We start from the raw sequence: 18721 nt of genomic DNA, 5'->3' as shown, positions 1-18721 counted from the left end.
ATATTATAAGTACCTACCAACTTGATCCTTTTTATATTTAGGTTTTCGATTGAGTATAATTTGCGACTACTAACATTGGGGTTAATTAGAACATAAATGTGTAGTCTAAAATATCTACCGGAAACAAAACAAGTCGCATATAGTGCTCTTATAAAACTACACCCAAATTACAAAACCGCGACATTATCCTGTAAACCCAGTCTGAAGAGTTCACTCAAAAGTCTGCCTCTCAATTAGTGTATGTCAACACATCCTGCGAAAAACCGGGGAGCTCACTTTAAGGAACTTTATAGCAGCTTTAACGTACTCAGTATAAGTAAGGGGCCATCAAAAAGGGTCTGTCAGCGAGGCAAGATCATTAAGTTCGTGAATAGGAAGGATAAAGATGAAATTTCTAATAAGTGAAGTTTCCAGATTGAGAGACTTTATGTAACGATATTTCGTAGCGTGACGTATGATAAACTTTTTAATAGTTTCAATAGTTAATAGTTGCTAACACGTGCTCATATTATAATGTAGCAATTTAACTAACTTGCAATCATTGTAGGTATGTACCTTACTTACTTACCGTACGCCACTTATATTACAGCTATGCCTTTTATAAAGCTATTCAGTGACAATAAAAAACACCTTACTATGCCAAATTAACATGAAGAATTCGTTAAAATATTTTATTAAAAAATAATATTTTTACTATTTTATTTCTTCAAACACTGGCCTTAATAAAACCTACATTATTTTAGATCAAATAAACAGTAGTTACTTCATTCGTCGGAATAAAATTCAATTCCAAAATTACTCAACACAGTAGGAAAACTTCTTCCTGGCAAAATGCACACGTTGAATTTATAAAAGAGATTTTGCGGACTAGAATTTTAAATGTCCAATGCATATTTTTAGGACTTCCAACAAAACGGACGGATTTTAGCAACTCTTACGTTATAGACTTTTTATATATCTAAGTAATAAAGCTTTTTACAGAATTTTTAAGTTTTTTAAGTTCTGTTTTATTGCTATTTTTGTGTTTACCTATGAGTTAAAAATTCTTTTTCTCATCCGGTCGAGCTGATAATACTTATGCAAAGAGAACACTGCATATTTATCTTGGTTTATGAGTTACAAGCTTTTATTAAACTTGCAATGTAGGTATGTTCGGGTCAAATCTTGCAAATTTATAAGCTTTATACATAGATAAGTAAAGATTACTCACTCCTAACAAGTAAATCTAACCAGTTTTGACAATTGAAATTATCGCTGTCATCTATTTTCGTGTTCGAAAATTATTAAAAAAATGTAATTTTTAGATCATTTACGAATGAAACGGTATTTCTCGGCACTTTTTCTTCGATTTCGTGTTTTTGCACTACTTAACTGCGCATGTCGGCATTGTTCCGCGTAAATTACACCGTGACAACCATTAAATGGCTGACAGAATTGTCAGCTGTTTAAGCCATTTAATGGCTTCCTTCAATTACAAGGCGGTGAGATATCTATCCTTATCTTGGCTTTATTCGTAAAACTTATTTTACAACAAACTAACCGCGCTTTGAGTACTTGTAGTGTTCTGTTTATGCATTGAATAATAATAGCAAGGTACAAAATTTAGTGTTGGCTTAGTAATTCGCAACAGGAGCGCACTCACTCACGGCTACCGGATGGTGCTACAGGTGGCGCCTGATGCGAGAGATCATTTGCGACGCGTAGCTCTTGCCACCAAATGATCATACATGTATTTACATACGTACATACATTAGTTGTATATTTATTTAACATACATTTCTGGATCGAATTCTAACATAACATTTGTTTTATCACGAAAATAAAATGGTAAGATTCGAAAACTTTAAAGGAGTAACAGAAGTTTGTGTGCATCAGTATTTTAGTCCACGTGAACGAATTGCTGTAATTTTATTCTTCGTTATGAATATTTCATATTGCATTCGTACCTAACATAGAAACATATACCACATTAAGATATAACTGACGTGTACGATAAAGGTAGTAGAACCATTTGTAGTTACATTACAACCACTGCCATCTCCACACGTTGTTACATTATTTAGTGTGAGTATTTGCAATGTAAATCTATATAACGTAAAATGTTCCAACTTGAGACTTCAGGAACGGCAACATTATAACCGAGTAGTAGTACCACCTCTTTACTTATATACTCGTACAACCGTATTATTGTAGCTACCAAACAGGTAAACTACATATTATATGCTCCTTCGACATAGAATGTGATTAAAAGCTGTCTCACTCCACAAGCGTTATGACATCCTACCCATCACTTACTATCAAATTACAATACAACAAAAAATACAAAATAAATCGCAAACAATATTTTCCCAAGCGGCCGAACTTAAGGACCGTTATTTAAACTTAAACGAATAACTCAGTTAGAGTGGAGGAAAAGCAATATAAAACTCGCAAAAGTTTCCGTACAGCAATGATAGGATTTGCGCTCAGGTAGGGTATTATGGAAAATTGCTGAACAAAAAGTTACCTTCGTACGCCGGGGCGAGCGTGGCGGAGTTGGGAACAATAGTTGGTAGTTAGTGTAGTTACGCTACCGTAACGGATTCAGCTGGATTGTGTGTTTTCTTTTAATTTACATTTATGTAAAATTATAATAACAAACGCTCAGTTAGTAGCTAGTTTCGCCCATGGACTTTTGGATTTGAGCTCTAACTGACGGTGGACACAAATGCTGCCCCACCTATGAGGTTGAAGTTAAAACTTCTCATGGTAATGTTACAAGGGAGAACCGTTACCATACTTTCAAACCAGAACACTACAACTCTCAACACTATTGTTTGATGAAGGCAACGGTCACCTTACCTATCAGCTATTTATAAAACCAACACAATAAAAATTCAAAATAAAGTACTGAACAAAAAGTTACGTCCGAGCACCATGGCTAGCGTGGCGAAGTCGCGAACAATAGTTAGTAGTTACGCTACCAATAACGGATTCGGCCGTATTGTGTATTTTCTTTTTCATTTACATTTTTTGTGAAATTGGTGCCGTTAACGAATGTACAGATCATCTGATAGCAAGTTATCTCTGCGGCCAACCAACATCTGTAATACAGCTAACCCCAGATAGGATTAGTGTTCTAAGTTCTAGTGATCTAAGGTCGGCCACAAATGCTGCTCTAGTAGTGCATTTCCCCTTATATTCTTCAAAGCAGAACACAGTAACGCTTAATAATGCGACGATAATAGTGTCTACTATGACAATGTTGTTTAAGCAAGAGAGATAGGCGCAGCGGCGGAGCCTCTAGTGTCGACCCGCGAAAGCTCTAAAAATATTTTAATGGTTCTAGCATATTTCCTTCCAATCTAAATATATATAACTCAAAGGTGACTGAGTGACGTAGTGATCTATCAACGCACAGCCCAAACCACTGGACGATTCGGGCTGAAATTTTGCATGCAGGTAGATGTTATGACGTAGGCATCCGCTAAGAAAGGATTTTGATCAATTCTACCCCCAAGGGGATAAAATAGAGGATGAAAATATTACTTCGTAACGCGAGCGAAGCCGCGGGCAAAAGCTCGTTATTCATAAAACCCAATAGGTATAACGAAAAATATTTACAAATTTCTGAAAAAAGTTACGCTCGAGCACCAAGAGTGAGCGATTCGGAGTTGCTAACTATAGTTAGTAGTTGCGCCAACGATAACGAATTCAGCGAGAGGATGTGGGTTGTGGAGTCCGACTGTGTGGATATTTGCTCTTCTATTTACATTTTATGACTTGTGTTATACAATTCACAATTGGCCCTTTTATATAATATTTGACTTATTTAATGACATATTTACACGACAATTTAATGTAATGTAAGTTATAAAATGTTCGATACCATGAAACTTATAAGCTGCTGTATGCTGTATATTAATAAAACACTCGAGATGGCGGCAAGAGAAAGAAAGTTTTATTTGACAAGTATAACTTGTTACAATAGATGGCCTCAGTGTGCTAACTTATTTTGATACCACAGACAATATATTAATAGACAGATTTAACACCCCCACTTATCAAAATAAAGTTAACTTACATTTAAAAATTTCAGATACAAGTAACTAATTTATTACATTTTTGATAACCCTAACATCTTGATGAATTTGTAATGTTTTACACTGCAAAGGCTTTTAGTTAAGACATCTGCTGGCATCTCAGAAGTAGGTAAATAGGTAACCTGAATTAAATTTTTTGCTATACATTCTCTAATGAAATGATGCCTTACATCAATATGTTTGGTTCGCCTATGATACAAAGGATTAGATGCCAATTTCTGAGAACTTTGGTTATCACTTTGTATATGGACTGGTTCATTATTTATAATTTTATTACAATGGATTTCTGATAATAAATTCTTTATATATATGGCCTCTTTACTTGCTTCAGAGAGAGCCATATATTCAGCCTCGGTGCTGGATAACGCTACTGTCTTTTGTTTTCTGCATTCATAAGATATAACACTTCCAGACAATTTAAACATATAACCAGTATATGATTTCCTATCTATTGCACATGAAGCCCAATCAGCATCTACATACCCCTCCAATTTACTATTACTTTTAACATATTTTAAACCATAGTCTTTAGTTTTCTTTAAGTATTTTAACACTCTTTTTAAATGTTTCCAGTGAGTTTGATCATAACAATTGTTATACTGGCTGAGAAAACTCACTGCAAATGCTATGTCAGGACGTGATAAAACACTCAAATACATCAGAGCACCTAGCAACTCTTGATATGGATATTTCTTACAAATTATACTACTCTTTTCTAATTTTAGATTCTTTTCCATTGGAGTATCTGAACAAGCACAGTTATACATATTAAATCTTTTTAAAATAACATCAACAAAATCTTTTTGATCTATACTTATTGAATCTTTCTTTACTGTTACATTCATGCCAAGACAATGCTTTATCTGGCCCAAATTTTTAACTTTAAATTTAGTACTTAATTCATTTATAAATTTATCACATGTCTTTTTACAGTTAAAGAATACAAAAAAGTCATCAACAAATAATGCAATGTAAACTTTAACATTTTCATCGCATTTCATGAATAAACATGGTTCATACTGAGACTTGGTGTAACCCAGTTCTAATAAACAAATTTCTACTCTTTGATACCAAGCTCTGGCAGATTGTTTTAAACCATATATGGCTCTTTTTAATTTTAACACTTTATTTTCACAGTCAGGAAAATTTGAACAAGCTGGTATTTCCATATAAATTGATTCATTTAACAATCCATTTAAAAATGCAGTAGGTACATCTAAGTGCACTATATCTAAATTTAAGTCTACACTTAAAGCAAGTAATAATCTTAAGGTGGAATACCTGAGAACTGGTGAGAATGTCTCGTTGTAGTCCATACCTTTTTTCTGTGCGAAGCCCTTCGCAACCAACCTCGCTCTGTACCTTACTTTACTGTCACCGCTACACTTTTTTTTAAAAACCCACTTGCACTTAACTACAGTTTTATTCACTGGTCGATCAACAAGTTCCCAGGCTTCTCTATCACTGAATGATTGCAACTCTTCTTTGATCGCCTGCTGCCATTGTTCCTTTTCTGGTCCACTGGTAACATCATTTAGTGAAATCTCCTCACCGGGTACTTCATCTGTGACACATAAGTTTGAAACACCATAGTAGTCTGGTTTTCTCCTTGTGCGCTTATTTGACACTTCAGAATCTTCTATATTGGAAACAATTTCTTTATCATCTGAGTCATAGCATTCTGACTCATAAATACTCTCTTCTGAGTCATGTGATTGATCTGGCACATATGTTTCATCAAGGCTATCTTCGGTTACAGAAATGGATTTTTCAATAGAACTATCCTTCTGTTCATCCCCCACTGACTCCTGCTGTTCTACAACTCTTTCCTGTACAGGTATCTGTGTTGTCATGCTGTCACAGTCTTTCTCCATGACTACAACATCTCTTGCCACTGTAACAGAGCTTGTCTCAGGATCATATAGTCGGTACCCCTTAACATTCTCAGAGTAACCAACAAGATACAGTTTCTTTGCCTTTCTGTCCCATTTCAAACGTTTTTCCTTAGGCACATGTACCATGACCTGACTGCCATAGATACGAATATGGCTGACATCTGGTTTTTTACCGTGCCATAATTCATATGGGGTATGCCGATGAAGACCTGCAGCTGGGGACCTGTTCTTCAAATAAACTGCAGTATGAACTGCCTCAGCCCATAACTTTTTATCAAATTTGGCATCAAACAGTAAACATCTGGCTTTTTCAACTACTGATCTCATATTACGCTCACTCATTCCGTTTTGCTGCGGTGTATACGGATTGGTTTTTTGATGTATAATGCCTGTCTGCTTCAAATAATTTTCCATTTGTGCTGAACAAAACTCTCCACCATTATCTGTCCTCAATATCTTAATTTTAGAAGTTTTCTGGTTCTCCACAAAGTTTTTAAATTGTTTGAAGTATGTAAATGTTTCATCTTTAGACTTTAAAAAATATACAAAAGCCATACGACTATAGTCATCGATCAATAGCAGAAAATATCTAGCCTGTCCGAGAGACTTATTTTCCATAGGCCCACATAGGTCAGCATGTATGATATTCAGAACCTCAGTACTGCGTGAAGAACTGACAGGAAAAGGCAGTTTTGATTGCTTTCCCTCACAGCATACTGTACAGTTACCTTTATTTATTTCTGCCTTATCGTGGAATGATAAGCCTTCCACAGCTCCATCTTTCATGGTATTTAGGTCACCACTATTTATATGGCCAAGACGTCTATGCCACGTCAAACTAGAAGTCACTGCAGTAGCCGCTAACAGTTGTTCTGACTTCACAATGTTTAACCTATACACTCCATTTGTTAGGTTAGCTTCTCCAATGCATTCATTTCTTTGGTTGTAAATATGGCACACGTCTTCTTTGAAAACAACCCTGTTGCCACTAGATATTATCTTGTTAACTGATAATAGATTGGTAGTAAGATTTCGAATGCACAAAACATTGTTGACGTTCACCTGGTGTTCCGAATTTCTGACTCGCATTGTCAACTGCAAATCTCCGGAACATATAACTGGCATACTTTCCTTATTTGCCGCTACTATATCTCGAGTTTTTGTGTCGTAAGAAATATTCTTTAACATGTTTTTATTCGACTCTGAAATAAGATGACAACTAGAACCCGAGTCAATGTAGAAATCTCTGTCACTAAAATCACCGGTCAGAAACATTGCACTGAATGCATTATTTGTTTGTTTGTCTTTATGCATTTCTGTAGAACGACACTGATTTTTGTAATGTCCTGGTAACTTGCATTTATAACAACGTATGTTTTTCACCGGCTTCGCGTCACTTGAGTGATTGACGTTTGACGTTTGTGTTCGTTTCCCGCCATTTTGATTTGAACACGAATATCGCTGATTTTTGTGATGTGATGTACCTTTTGCAATGAATGCGCCTTCGTTTTTATTTTCAGTATCTGCACTCATGTCTAGTAATTTCGTCTTTATAGCGTCTGCACTTATTTTCATTCCAGAATGTTCAATTGCCATAATCATTGGCGCGAACCTATCTGGCAATCCGGCTAATAAAAGTGAACCGACCCACTCATCATTTATCTCAAATCCTGTGCCTTTTAGCTTTTGAGCTGTATCCACTAGCTGGGTCACGTATGCAGTCATTGAATCAGAATTTTCGAGTCTGATTGAGATCAATGTTCTGAGAAGACTGATGCGTCGTGTGAAACCAGAATCGTCGAATAAAGATTTTAGCTTTACCCACAAACTATGCACCGTATTTTCGTTCTTGATGTGTACGTATAATGAAGGGTCGATAGTCATCACCATCTTAGCTTTTGCTTTCCGATTGTCCTGTTCTGGTAACGTTGCACTGTTTGCCAAGTCGATTCCTTCCAGAATGAGAAAATTTTCAACGGCGAATGCCCAATCATCATAATTGTCTCTTCCTTTGAGCTTTGGAACATTTAATGAATAATTGGCGGCCATTCTTAACTGTACTGTATAAAGACTAATAATTACTGATAAAAACGAAACTCTGGGATCATAACCTAATAAAACACTCGAGATGGCGGCAAGAGAAAGAAAGTTTTATTTGACAAGTATAACTTGTTACAATAGATGGCCTCAGTGTGCTAACTTATTTTGATACCACAGACAATATATTAATAGACAGATTTAACATATATAACTTATAAATTGCTGCTTATAAGGACAATTGGAACACATAATGCCAAACTAGAATAAAGCACGTTGGCTTTGCTTTAATCTTTCTTATTTAGGCCAGAAATGGGCGTTGAAGAGCTTTGTACCACACTTCAAATCAGCAAAGAGTTTTCACGTTCACTTTTAGAATATTTTATTCATTAAAAAATACCCTGTACTACCTTACGTCACATTACGCCTTCCAAGCCGGCATATACTATTGTCATGCAAAACCCTTAGAAAGTATTTTGTGTATGGGTCAAGGTGCTTTTAGGCGAATAAGAATGGCATATTTATCAAAGAGATTGGGTTGGGAATAGTTTTCAATGGAAATAAGGATATACTCTTATTATAAATATCGTACTAATAATAGTTGTATTGGTATTGCAAACTTTCGTCAAAATTCCATACATATGTTTAACAGATTTAATTTCTTGTTCAACAAAATTATTTCATAAATGGAACTGAAGCAACGGAGATTCAGAAGCCTTTTAACATAGTTTTAATCTTTCTAAAACGAGTACAGGGACTTAGAAGTTATATTTAGTGAACACTTTCAAGTGAGCTCGGAAGGAGAAAAAAGGAATTTGTAAACTAAATATAACTTTCCTGGCAAAGTTCGTAACAGCGCTGATTTTTTCTTTTATTTTCAATAAAGCTTTCCTTGTTACAACAATGTTATTAGCTATGTTTTTGTTGCTTACAACGTTTTTATTTTAAGTTATATTTTTTACACAGATTTTAAGTTTCAGTTTATAATTTCATGATATAAACAGTTTTCTAAAATAGACGCTTTATTTAAACATTTTTACATGTAAGTTTCATAATAGTATCTTGTCATAAGAAAATATAAAATAGATGTCGATATTCGGGAAGACTTCGGGAGTGGCAATATATCTGTAATTCCGGTAGAATCTGTAATATATAGAGTCACAGATATCCCTGAGCGGCTATGAGTGTATGAGAACCAGTAACCATCAAGTGGACTTCAATCTTCTTTGCTACTACAATCTTATAAAAAGCTAACTGACCCGTTAAACGTTGTGTTGCCATATAAATAAAAAAATGTTAAGGGTGAACAACCCTTATCACTTAGAGGTATGAAAAGTAGATAGTAGCCAATTCTCAGACCTACTGGATATGCATATAAAATTTGGTGAAAATTGGTACAGCCGTTTCGGAGCAGTACGGTAACTAACATTGTGACACGACAATTGTATATATAAGATTAAGACTTGCAATTCTACACAAAGGTATTTAATAGTTATAGTAGTACAAAACCTCTTGTTACGTCAACACTATGCCCGTTTGGCAATTGTACCAAATAAAAAAGTTACTGTCAGAAACGAAGATGTATAGTCGAGAACTGCAAATTTTATGAACAGACCGAGGCCGGCAACGACCCTATATTCCGTTCGCGTACGCAAAATTAGCGCGACGTGAATTCGAGGCACGATTAAGAGCCCAATTTTAATTATCGCGCTAACTTACTGTTTATTGTTATGTTGTTATTCTGTTCATGTTGGCGAGGTGTCGGAGCATAATATCAGGATTGATGTGGTGAGAAGGCGTGTCAAGTTTTTGGAAAGGTTTTTCGTAAGTTAAAAGGCCAATTATGTAGACAGACTATCTGCTCTATAGACAGATTTGGTTATAGATGTCCATTGACAGCTATAACTCATGACCTAAATGTTTGCTACTTTAATCTCATACAAACAGTCAGTCAGGAATCTCTACAAAAGAGGCTTTTAAAAAAATAGTATCATATTGCTGGATACGTGTTTCTCTTCGCTGCTGTAAGAAGTTTTGAACAGTCCATCATACTAGGTACTATAAAAAATATTTAAAAAAGGTAACATGTAATTAAGCTCGAGTTCAGTTCAACATATTGTGGTATAACATATTTAAGGGAACTTTTACAAAAATGTAAGCACTCACCTCACTGAAGAATTCGTCCATGAAGCCGCCTTCGACGGCGACGTTGACATCGTCAGGCCCGACGTCGTCATCGTCGCTTTGCGCCTAGAAAAAAAGGAAAAAAAGGTTAACACTATAAATCATAAAAGTACTTCAAAAAGCCTTACTCTATTAAAATACTTATTTTCCTCTTAAATATTTTATATGTTGTTGTAACATCACACGGATCCTGAACTCTAAAGACAGGACCCATATGTAACGTTGCACACATATACGGTACTTCCTTTGAGAGGGAATTTCAAACGCGTGATTTGAGCAAGTGTGATATATCACATCACTCAAACCTTAAATCACAACCGCTTTTCTCTCGTACTAACCTAGTTTTCTGACCGCCCCTACTAAGCCCGCGTATACAAAAACACGATGAAAAGCTGTTCATAAATACACAATACCTTATATTACCCTCGTGCAGAACAAAGAGTGAAAGTAACAAGGCACCCATAAAGGGCAGGCGCTTATTTTCGTTGCTCGTCATAAAAGGGCCTACCGAGAACTAGAGTAGCCAGCGGAGACGCTTTCTAAGGATATCCTGCTTTTTGGAGTGTCCTAGATTACATAAATTTCGAGTAGTTTACCTACTAGATGTTTGAAGCGTTTTTTTTTCTTTCTAGTGTATGCCCTTTTCCTTATATATATATTTTTACACTTACGGTTTATCGCGAGATCCCATGCTTCTTTCATTTTCATTAGCAAATGTATTAAAAAATATTTTGTATGTTCATTAAATTTCACTGAATTTGGGGTAATTTTGTGTAAGTATCATACTGATAACTGCTTTTATTTATTAAGAGTAACTCCTGATTTTAAAATGAAATGTCGTGGAAAATTGGGCCAAACTTCAAATCCTAATTTTCAAAATTTGGGAATGGCAACCCTACCGACGTCGGATGAAGCACGTAAGGCAAAATTGAATCCACTTAGTTAGAGCGAGCCATTATTCAATTTATACGGGTAGTCCGCATCCCCACAAAGGCCTATCCTAGAGAGCGGATATACTGACACACGCTGTAAGGGTAACCTAAAGTGTCTATTCACATGTACTACAACCACACCATAAAGTAGTGACAAAATATCGGCAAACTGTTTGGTTACGCTGTTGTAACTATAAAAATATGTCTTTGCTGTCGAGTACTGGGGGCCTACCACCATCTTTTAAAAACCATCACAGTTCAGGAAAGTTTTATTTCCTCTTTAAAACAGTAAAATATTCTGTCATACACAGTTAAACAAACTGAAACCCTTATTAATTTTTCGCTTATCCATTGCGTAAAACCAACTGAGATTGTCATATTATGCTTAAAAAGTTAAATTTCCTGCAATGTAAAATGATATTGTATGATTAAAATAATATTGTTTTAAGAGATGGTAGTAACCCCTCTGGATTTAAATGCACGATATCGCTTGTAATACCGTTGTGGGTACAATGTGGTCTGAGTTGACCACACCACACGTGCCATCCAAAACGGCAAGATATCCATGAGAAAAAAATCCTTTTTCATATAAATTTGCACACACCCACGCACTTGTCGTCGTGCGTTCGTCGTACATGTGAATAGTTACTTAGAGTAACCTTAATGATGCCCTCCTCATTCCAGTTTAAACAAAACGCTACGCTATTCCGTATAGCGGCCCCTGGAACCGTTTCGTACATTACGTAAAGGTCATTACCGTACACCAACGAGTGAGTGTAATTAGTTCTAATTGTGAGGCAATGGCGAGCGGATTCGTTAATCGGAGGATCCTTGTTCACGTGTGAACGTTGTGGCGATGTACGGAGAATAGATAAATCGTGCGAATTCCTAATCAACATACGTTTTTCAATTTTGGGTTTAAGATAAAAATACAAGACAATAATGAACAATAATCGATACATAGTTTTCAGGATTAGGGTAGACGAAACATCACAATCGCTATGCTAATCGATCATCACTTTACCAAGACACAAGTTCGTATGGAAGATAAATACTATGTGGATTAACTAATATGTACTTAACAAAGTGAAAAAAATATTAATATTGTTCGTCAACGACCTATTTAAAAATAATGTTTCTACGATACAAATTACTACAGCCCTATTTTTTACTACAGCCCTATTTTAAAAATAGAAACGGTTTTTAATTTGCGACCAATTCCTAAAGATTTTTCCTATAATTGCACAGTTTAAAAGTAGGTTAAGAAAATTTACTTATTTTCCAAACTTGGCACTCATTTACTAATATGCCCGTTTTACAAGTCAGTTCTTACATTGGTTAAAATTATTACTTATCCATGCCAATTTGTCATACTTCTTACGTATGAGCAGAAAATAGGGCAACATCACCATAAAACGCATAGACAAGAGACAGAGTGCATTGCGGCAGGAATCTTTGTTTCGGGGTCCGATCAAATTTGGGTCACGGCGACGTCGCCCGTGCCGCGATAATGCGTCGAACCATTATACCCCTCAGGGGAGCGCTCCGACATGCTAACTTAATTTATTAGTCTCATATTTGAAACACTTTTCGCCGAGTTGAGGTGACGCAACAAATTAAAAGCGAAAGCTCGATACTTGGCGCTGTTGCTCGGCTCATAAATAATGGAAAATATAGTCCTTAAGTTAACTCAAGTAGTCAATTAAATAGGAGTGAGGGTAGATAATTGATTGTTTATTTTTAGGTCTGGATTATGTAACATTCATGATATAATAATGAATTGTTCGTAGTTCAAAAGAGAACGCTGGTTGATATTTGTGGAACGTACGATACTTCTTCGTAAGATAAAACGTGCCTGCCCGTGAGCGCAACACTTAGACGGCATGAAGATTCTGCCTCTTACTCTACTTTTGAATTCCACTTTCAATGCCCCCCCACAGCTTCCATGACATAAATTAAGGCCTCGAATAACCCATGCATGTAACTACGACAATACATTACAATTCAATGACAATCAACGTGATCAGGCCGCTTTATCCTTACCGGTATTTGCTCAAGCCCCACTCACGAAAGGGCGCTAAATGTTTAATGGGATTCCGATAGCTCGGCACCGAAATGTCCACACCAAATCTACGAAGCAATAGTTTACGTAATAGTGGAATATTCACTGAGGGGACGATACGGATCAACGTGCCGACGGCGTGAATACTTAACGCTCCCTGAATATATGTATAACGATAGTGTGACCTTAGATACAATAGATTTTCATCGACCATCTCAACACGTGTTACTTGGGAACATCTCACGCTTAACATATTCTAAGAGGGGTCTGTCGCGCGACTTCTTTCACGGATCTGGATGTGGGTTTTTCCATAAGTAGGCAGGATACATAATATAATTTTATTTTTGTGAAAACGTAGCATAGAATCGTTTTTTTGTAAAAAAAATATAAAATAACAATTGGCTGTTATGGGAAAAAATATACTTGTAACCTGTCAATATTAAATAACTTTTTTTCCGAAAATTAGCAAGTCCAAAATTTTACCTATACCTACTCGTATCTACTGCCAAATAAAAATTTTAGATGACTTTTCAAAAATCATGCAATTCGATAGGACGGACGGACGCTAGATTTTTATTTTTCGTAGAGACGAGTTCGCACTAGCATAATATCCACTTGAGAGGAACCGTTGACCTAGCAAAGGCTCACGTTATCTTTGTACGGTGAAAATATAATAATGTTGATGATGTTGGTATATTTTTTGCTTACAAAACAACAAAGTTGTAATAATAAAATTGGCCTACTGTGTACCAAAGAAATATAAGGATAAAATAAAATATAATGTGAAACAAATGTTACATTTAGCGATAAGAAACTAAATACAGAGGAACCATTTATTATAAACCAAGTTTGCGTATGCTAGGATTTCTGAAAGCGAAAAATTGAATTGCAAATCTGAGGTAGATACCCTTTATTATTCCAGTTACGGACTCGTATCTAGGGTATAAATTAAGCCTTATGCGGTTAGGTCGGGGTCATAAAAGGGATATCATGTCGATCTCACCACGCCCTACCGTACATTTATCCTATATTTACATTAAGCTAACGAAAGGACATATTCCTGACGGTTAAATAATAATCAGTTAAGACTTCCTGGGACACGATATATGGGATATACTTACATGTCGAAATTTTCGTTTAGCGAGAGCAGATCTCAGGCGAGACATAAAATTATACCTCGGTCGGCCCATGGTCAATCACGAATTTAACTTACGATTTTGAATACAGTATAACTGCAGTCCAACTATCACTGATACTTAAGTAAAATTAAACTATATATTTCTACTCCTGTGAGTTAATCATGAACAACAATGTGCTGTAGGTGCCACAAACATCACAATAATAGTTATTCTAATTAATGATGTTCTTGAAGATACAGTCTATTACGTAGATAGTACAGTTTTCTTGGCAAGCACTTATTAAACAGCTTTTCAAATCAAAGTCTAAACACAGCATGCAGCTGTCTGCAACGGAACCCGGAGACCGACGGACGGAAGTATTGCACCACGCGGCTCAACAATTGCTAACGTGGAAAGCAACAATCTCTGTCATCTAATTCACTCAGATCAGAGCGCGACCGCCGGCGACAATCAACACGAATCGAATTAACGTGGGACGTTATGAGAGCTCTAATTATACTGCGGTTTCCTCTCCGTGTAACATGACAGCATGCGGTTGCTCCCTAATAGGGAATTTGATAGAACAACTTAATTTTGCCAGTCAGGACATATTGTGGTCATTAGCGTAATTTTCGTATGTGTTGGCTATTTATAAATAATTTATTGGTATAAAAGTTGTACCCGTGCAACTTTAAAACTGCTGCTATGAAGATTGCAATGACACAGTAGTTAAGGCAAGATTCCAACTATTTTCTCTGGTCTTTTATTTAACTGACTGAAAAGATAAGAGTTGATGTGTTTGCTTACGTATCGCACGCGCGTCGGTGTCTCCATTTCTATAACTTTAAAATATTTTTTTATAAAACTGAATTTGGCAAATCCTTTATTATATGGGTAACCTTTTGATCAAATGCCAATTCTTGCCATATTGCATGCAACATTACACCATAATTTCAACACTTCTTTTCCTTAAACGTACATAAACTATTATGACTCAAAACATTAGAATCCATGGAATGGAGTCCAACAGAAGAGTTCATGGATTAATCAATATTTTTTTAACTTACGCAACATTGAGTGAAGAGTAGAAAATATTTTACCGTGCAATATATACATTATTGTTACAAGATTTTATTTTTAATAATTACTTTGGGTTATTGTTGATTATAGATTTGTTGTATGATGCCTAGGTGCAGGTAGATAGGTACGATTAAACAAGCAATGGGTCAATTATTACAAGTCATTATAATTATAAAATAGCAGTAGTGCAATGTTTTCCTCCATCAATTAAAAAGGAGATTATAAAATGTCTATGCAAAGCAGGTTTGAATATTATAACTTCATTGTTTGTCATCACCAACATACGTATTTCTGGCTTATAACAATTAGGCAGAGGTGTTTTCTAATTTCAAGGGTGCGGCGGTAAGGCAGAAATATTAATATGAGGCATTCCAATTTAGTCTTCTACGGTAGAACTTGATGCACCTCTGATCGACCTTAGATAAGATAACTGTCCAAACTTTGTTTCAATAAATAATACAATAACTAAACATGTTATGTAGGGAATGCTTATAATAACTTTGAGGTTCAGCAACCTTTTCATAGTATAATGTATTTATTTACTCCGCTAATCTAATTGAGACCCTATCGCATAGAAACAATGTATCAGATACAAGTCGATTATACAGTAAGGATTCTTTGCCGTTTAATCGAATGGAAATAAAAAGATATTTTACCACGCTTTTATTAGCTTGAACTGTGTGTATTCATGTAACGGAATCTTTGAACTCGAGTTTTACCCACTTTAATTTCACGGTCCGATTAATTTGAAATTTTGAACAATTATCAAGAACCGATGACAATACACGATTTTAATTACTTTATCCCATTCTCCTCATCAGGATCGTTGGGAATCAGGATTAACGATTTTCCTTGTGCGATTTTAGCGTGTTTTTTTGTTTTTAAACTATTTTACAATATCGTGTGCAGATCACCTGAAGGTGCAGTCCATAGTCTACCTGGGAATTCTCCTTGATGTCGGCCTTGATGCTTCCCCTAGTCCGAACGCATCGTTTATGTGTTTCTCATTGATACAGAACAGAACAGAACACAGCATCGCTGTTGTAATTAGGTAGAAAAGGTGTGACGGCGGTGCCACCGCAATCGAACCACGAAGGGTTCAAAAACAATTAAAGTGAACTATATCTCTACCTTCATTACTACATAACAGTAACAGTTGCTGTTTAAGTTTAAATTATATTCAGACGATAAGCAGATATGTACCTACAAAAGCATTTCAACTTGTCCTTAAGACTAGTAACGCATTTAGCTCCTTCTAGGACTCGTGCCTATTTGTAGCAAGTTAGTCATGTAGAACTATTGAACTACGTAACAATAATCGACTTTGCAACTCCTATTAAATAAAAATAGTCCACTCAAAAAAGAAATTGCTCTTTCAGGTGGAAAATTAACCTCCGCGCTCAAGGTTCCACGAGTAGGAAATAGAACAGAATAATGCCTTACTTGGAATCACCGATCTGAAAGCAATTGTGCAAGGGAACAATAGAGTTAAGTGACCTATGACCTAACCACTAATAAAAAGCAGACCTTTTGTTTGAGCGAACCATCCGAAGAAATCGCAATATATTCGTGTGCTCATTATATAAAACTTTTTTAAGGCCCATATTTTTTGTATCTCAATCCAATTATGATATAAAACTAGACATCTTTATATATATATATTTCTTATGTGCGTGTGTATATCACTGAACTCCTCCTAAACGACTGGACTGATTTTGATGAAATTTGTTGCGTGTGTTCAAGGGGACTTGAGAATGGTTTAGATTCACAATTTAGTCCGTGGGAAAAGGTTTTTTTTTAATTAATTTTTAATTCGTAAGTAGTTGTTGATTTTGGAATGTTTCCCATTGGATTCGACAGACATTGCTACCATCGCAGTTTCAAATATTCTATCTATTTTTCAAACCCGTAAGTGATAAGGGTTGTTCACCCTTAACATTTTTTTTATTTATAAGGCAACACAACGTTTGCCGCGTCAGCTAGTTTGTTATAAAAATATAGTGTATTGTCTACGTCACTACCACCACAATATATACGACTCTAACGACAAGTTTCCAAATCCAACGACAACGACAAGAGACATTACATACGCACATACATATGCTCGATAAACATTCCCCTCGGCAGTCTGTTAAAATGTTGCCTTTTTATTTAACAGTACATTTAGTATAGAAATATGAAATGAGTATATCTGATTCCATCCAGCTAACGGCCACACTAACATAAATTTGAAGTGTTTAACTGGGTGAGTTGAAAATAACTGGCTTTATTTAAACTCATAGTCATAACTATTATTGCCTGTTTACACGATAGCGACACCCAAAAACATATTTATTTTAACTGGCCGTACATAACGCTTACAGGCTAAGTAATATACTACATAGAGTTTTTAATGTAAGAACCTGATGTACAATTTTTCCATTTCTAAGATGAACAAGGTATCTTTACAAGCACCAGCCAATAACACTTTTCACAAATACGTAACTAAATATATGTCTAATATATTATATATAGCGACACAGCTAGCACTACGAAGTAATTAATTAGTCCTAACAATCATATTATATACTAGAACAAAGGCACTATACCTCACGTTTGTAGACCTGATTAGCTCGCTTGTATATACTACCAATAACACCATTATTTGTAGTTATGAAATAGCTCGTGCAACTCTGTTCAGGCAATGGGTTAAACCGAAATACTTATTTCGTATCCAATAACCCGAAGTCGCTGTAACCGCGGTTATCACGTCACGCACACCGATTCTGGTCTTGACGCAATATTAGGGATGGCGATCCGAGATCGATGAATAGAAGAATCGATCTTTTGGACCAAAAAAATCTCTCAGTAATAGATCGATCCAGCGAATCGATCTTTTATCTTAGAGAATCGAAAGTGGATCTTTTTGAAGTTGATTTAACGTTAACAAATGTGATATAGACTTTTTTTTGCTGACGGATACGTATTTCAGTACTTGTTTGGTCTTGATGACCTTGTCGCTATCTTCGCTCTTTTAGCTAAAAATATTGGATATCGATTTTTGAGAATTGATTCTTTGGAATTTTGCGATTTTTCTATGAATCAATTAGAATCGATTCAAGAATCGATCTGTTTCGGAAAGAATCGCCATCCCTACGCAATATTTCGCTGACCCAATATTAACGAGTACACTCCGCCATGGAGAGGGACGTTAATTAACGGCAAGGGAAAAAACATTATCTCGGAGCACAAATCGTGATTAAGCGGCTTATAACCTCATACCGTTATACAATGTGTTATCACGATCTTCCGCACGCAGAGCAATTGGTGATTGCTTTTCTATACTATAAAG

At 35.7% G+C, this 18721-nt stretch overlaps 1 protein-coding gene across 4 annotated transcripts in view; it reads right to left on the bottom strand.

Moving 5' to 3' along the window:
* Nucleotides 1-18721, bottom strand: part of Syx1A (Syntaxin 1A) — a 99294-nt gene that overhangs the window by 41683 nt on the left and 38890 nt on the right. For all 4 annotated transcript variants that reach the window (XM_073088189.1, XM_073088188.1, XM_073088191.1 and 1 more), the window contains exon 2: nucleotides 10181-10264. In XM_073088189.1, coding sequence (XP_072944290.1) covers nucleotides 10181-10264 — 84 coding nt within the window. The remainder of the gene's footprint in view (nucleotides 1-10180; nucleotides 10265-18721) is intronic.

Source organism: Epargyreus clarus, unplaced genomic scaffold, assembly GCF_041222505.1.
Source record: "Epargyreus clarus isolate Ecla_fem2 unplaced genomic scaffold, WU_Ecla_fem_2.2 ptg000026l, whole genome shotgun sequence".
Taxonomy (NCBI): Eukaryota; Metazoa; Arthropoda; class Insecta; order Lepidoptera; family Hesperiidae; genus Epargyreus; species Epargyreus clarus.
Note: the sequence above shows the minus strand (reverse complement) of the source record. Positions and strands in the feature narration are given on the sequence as shown.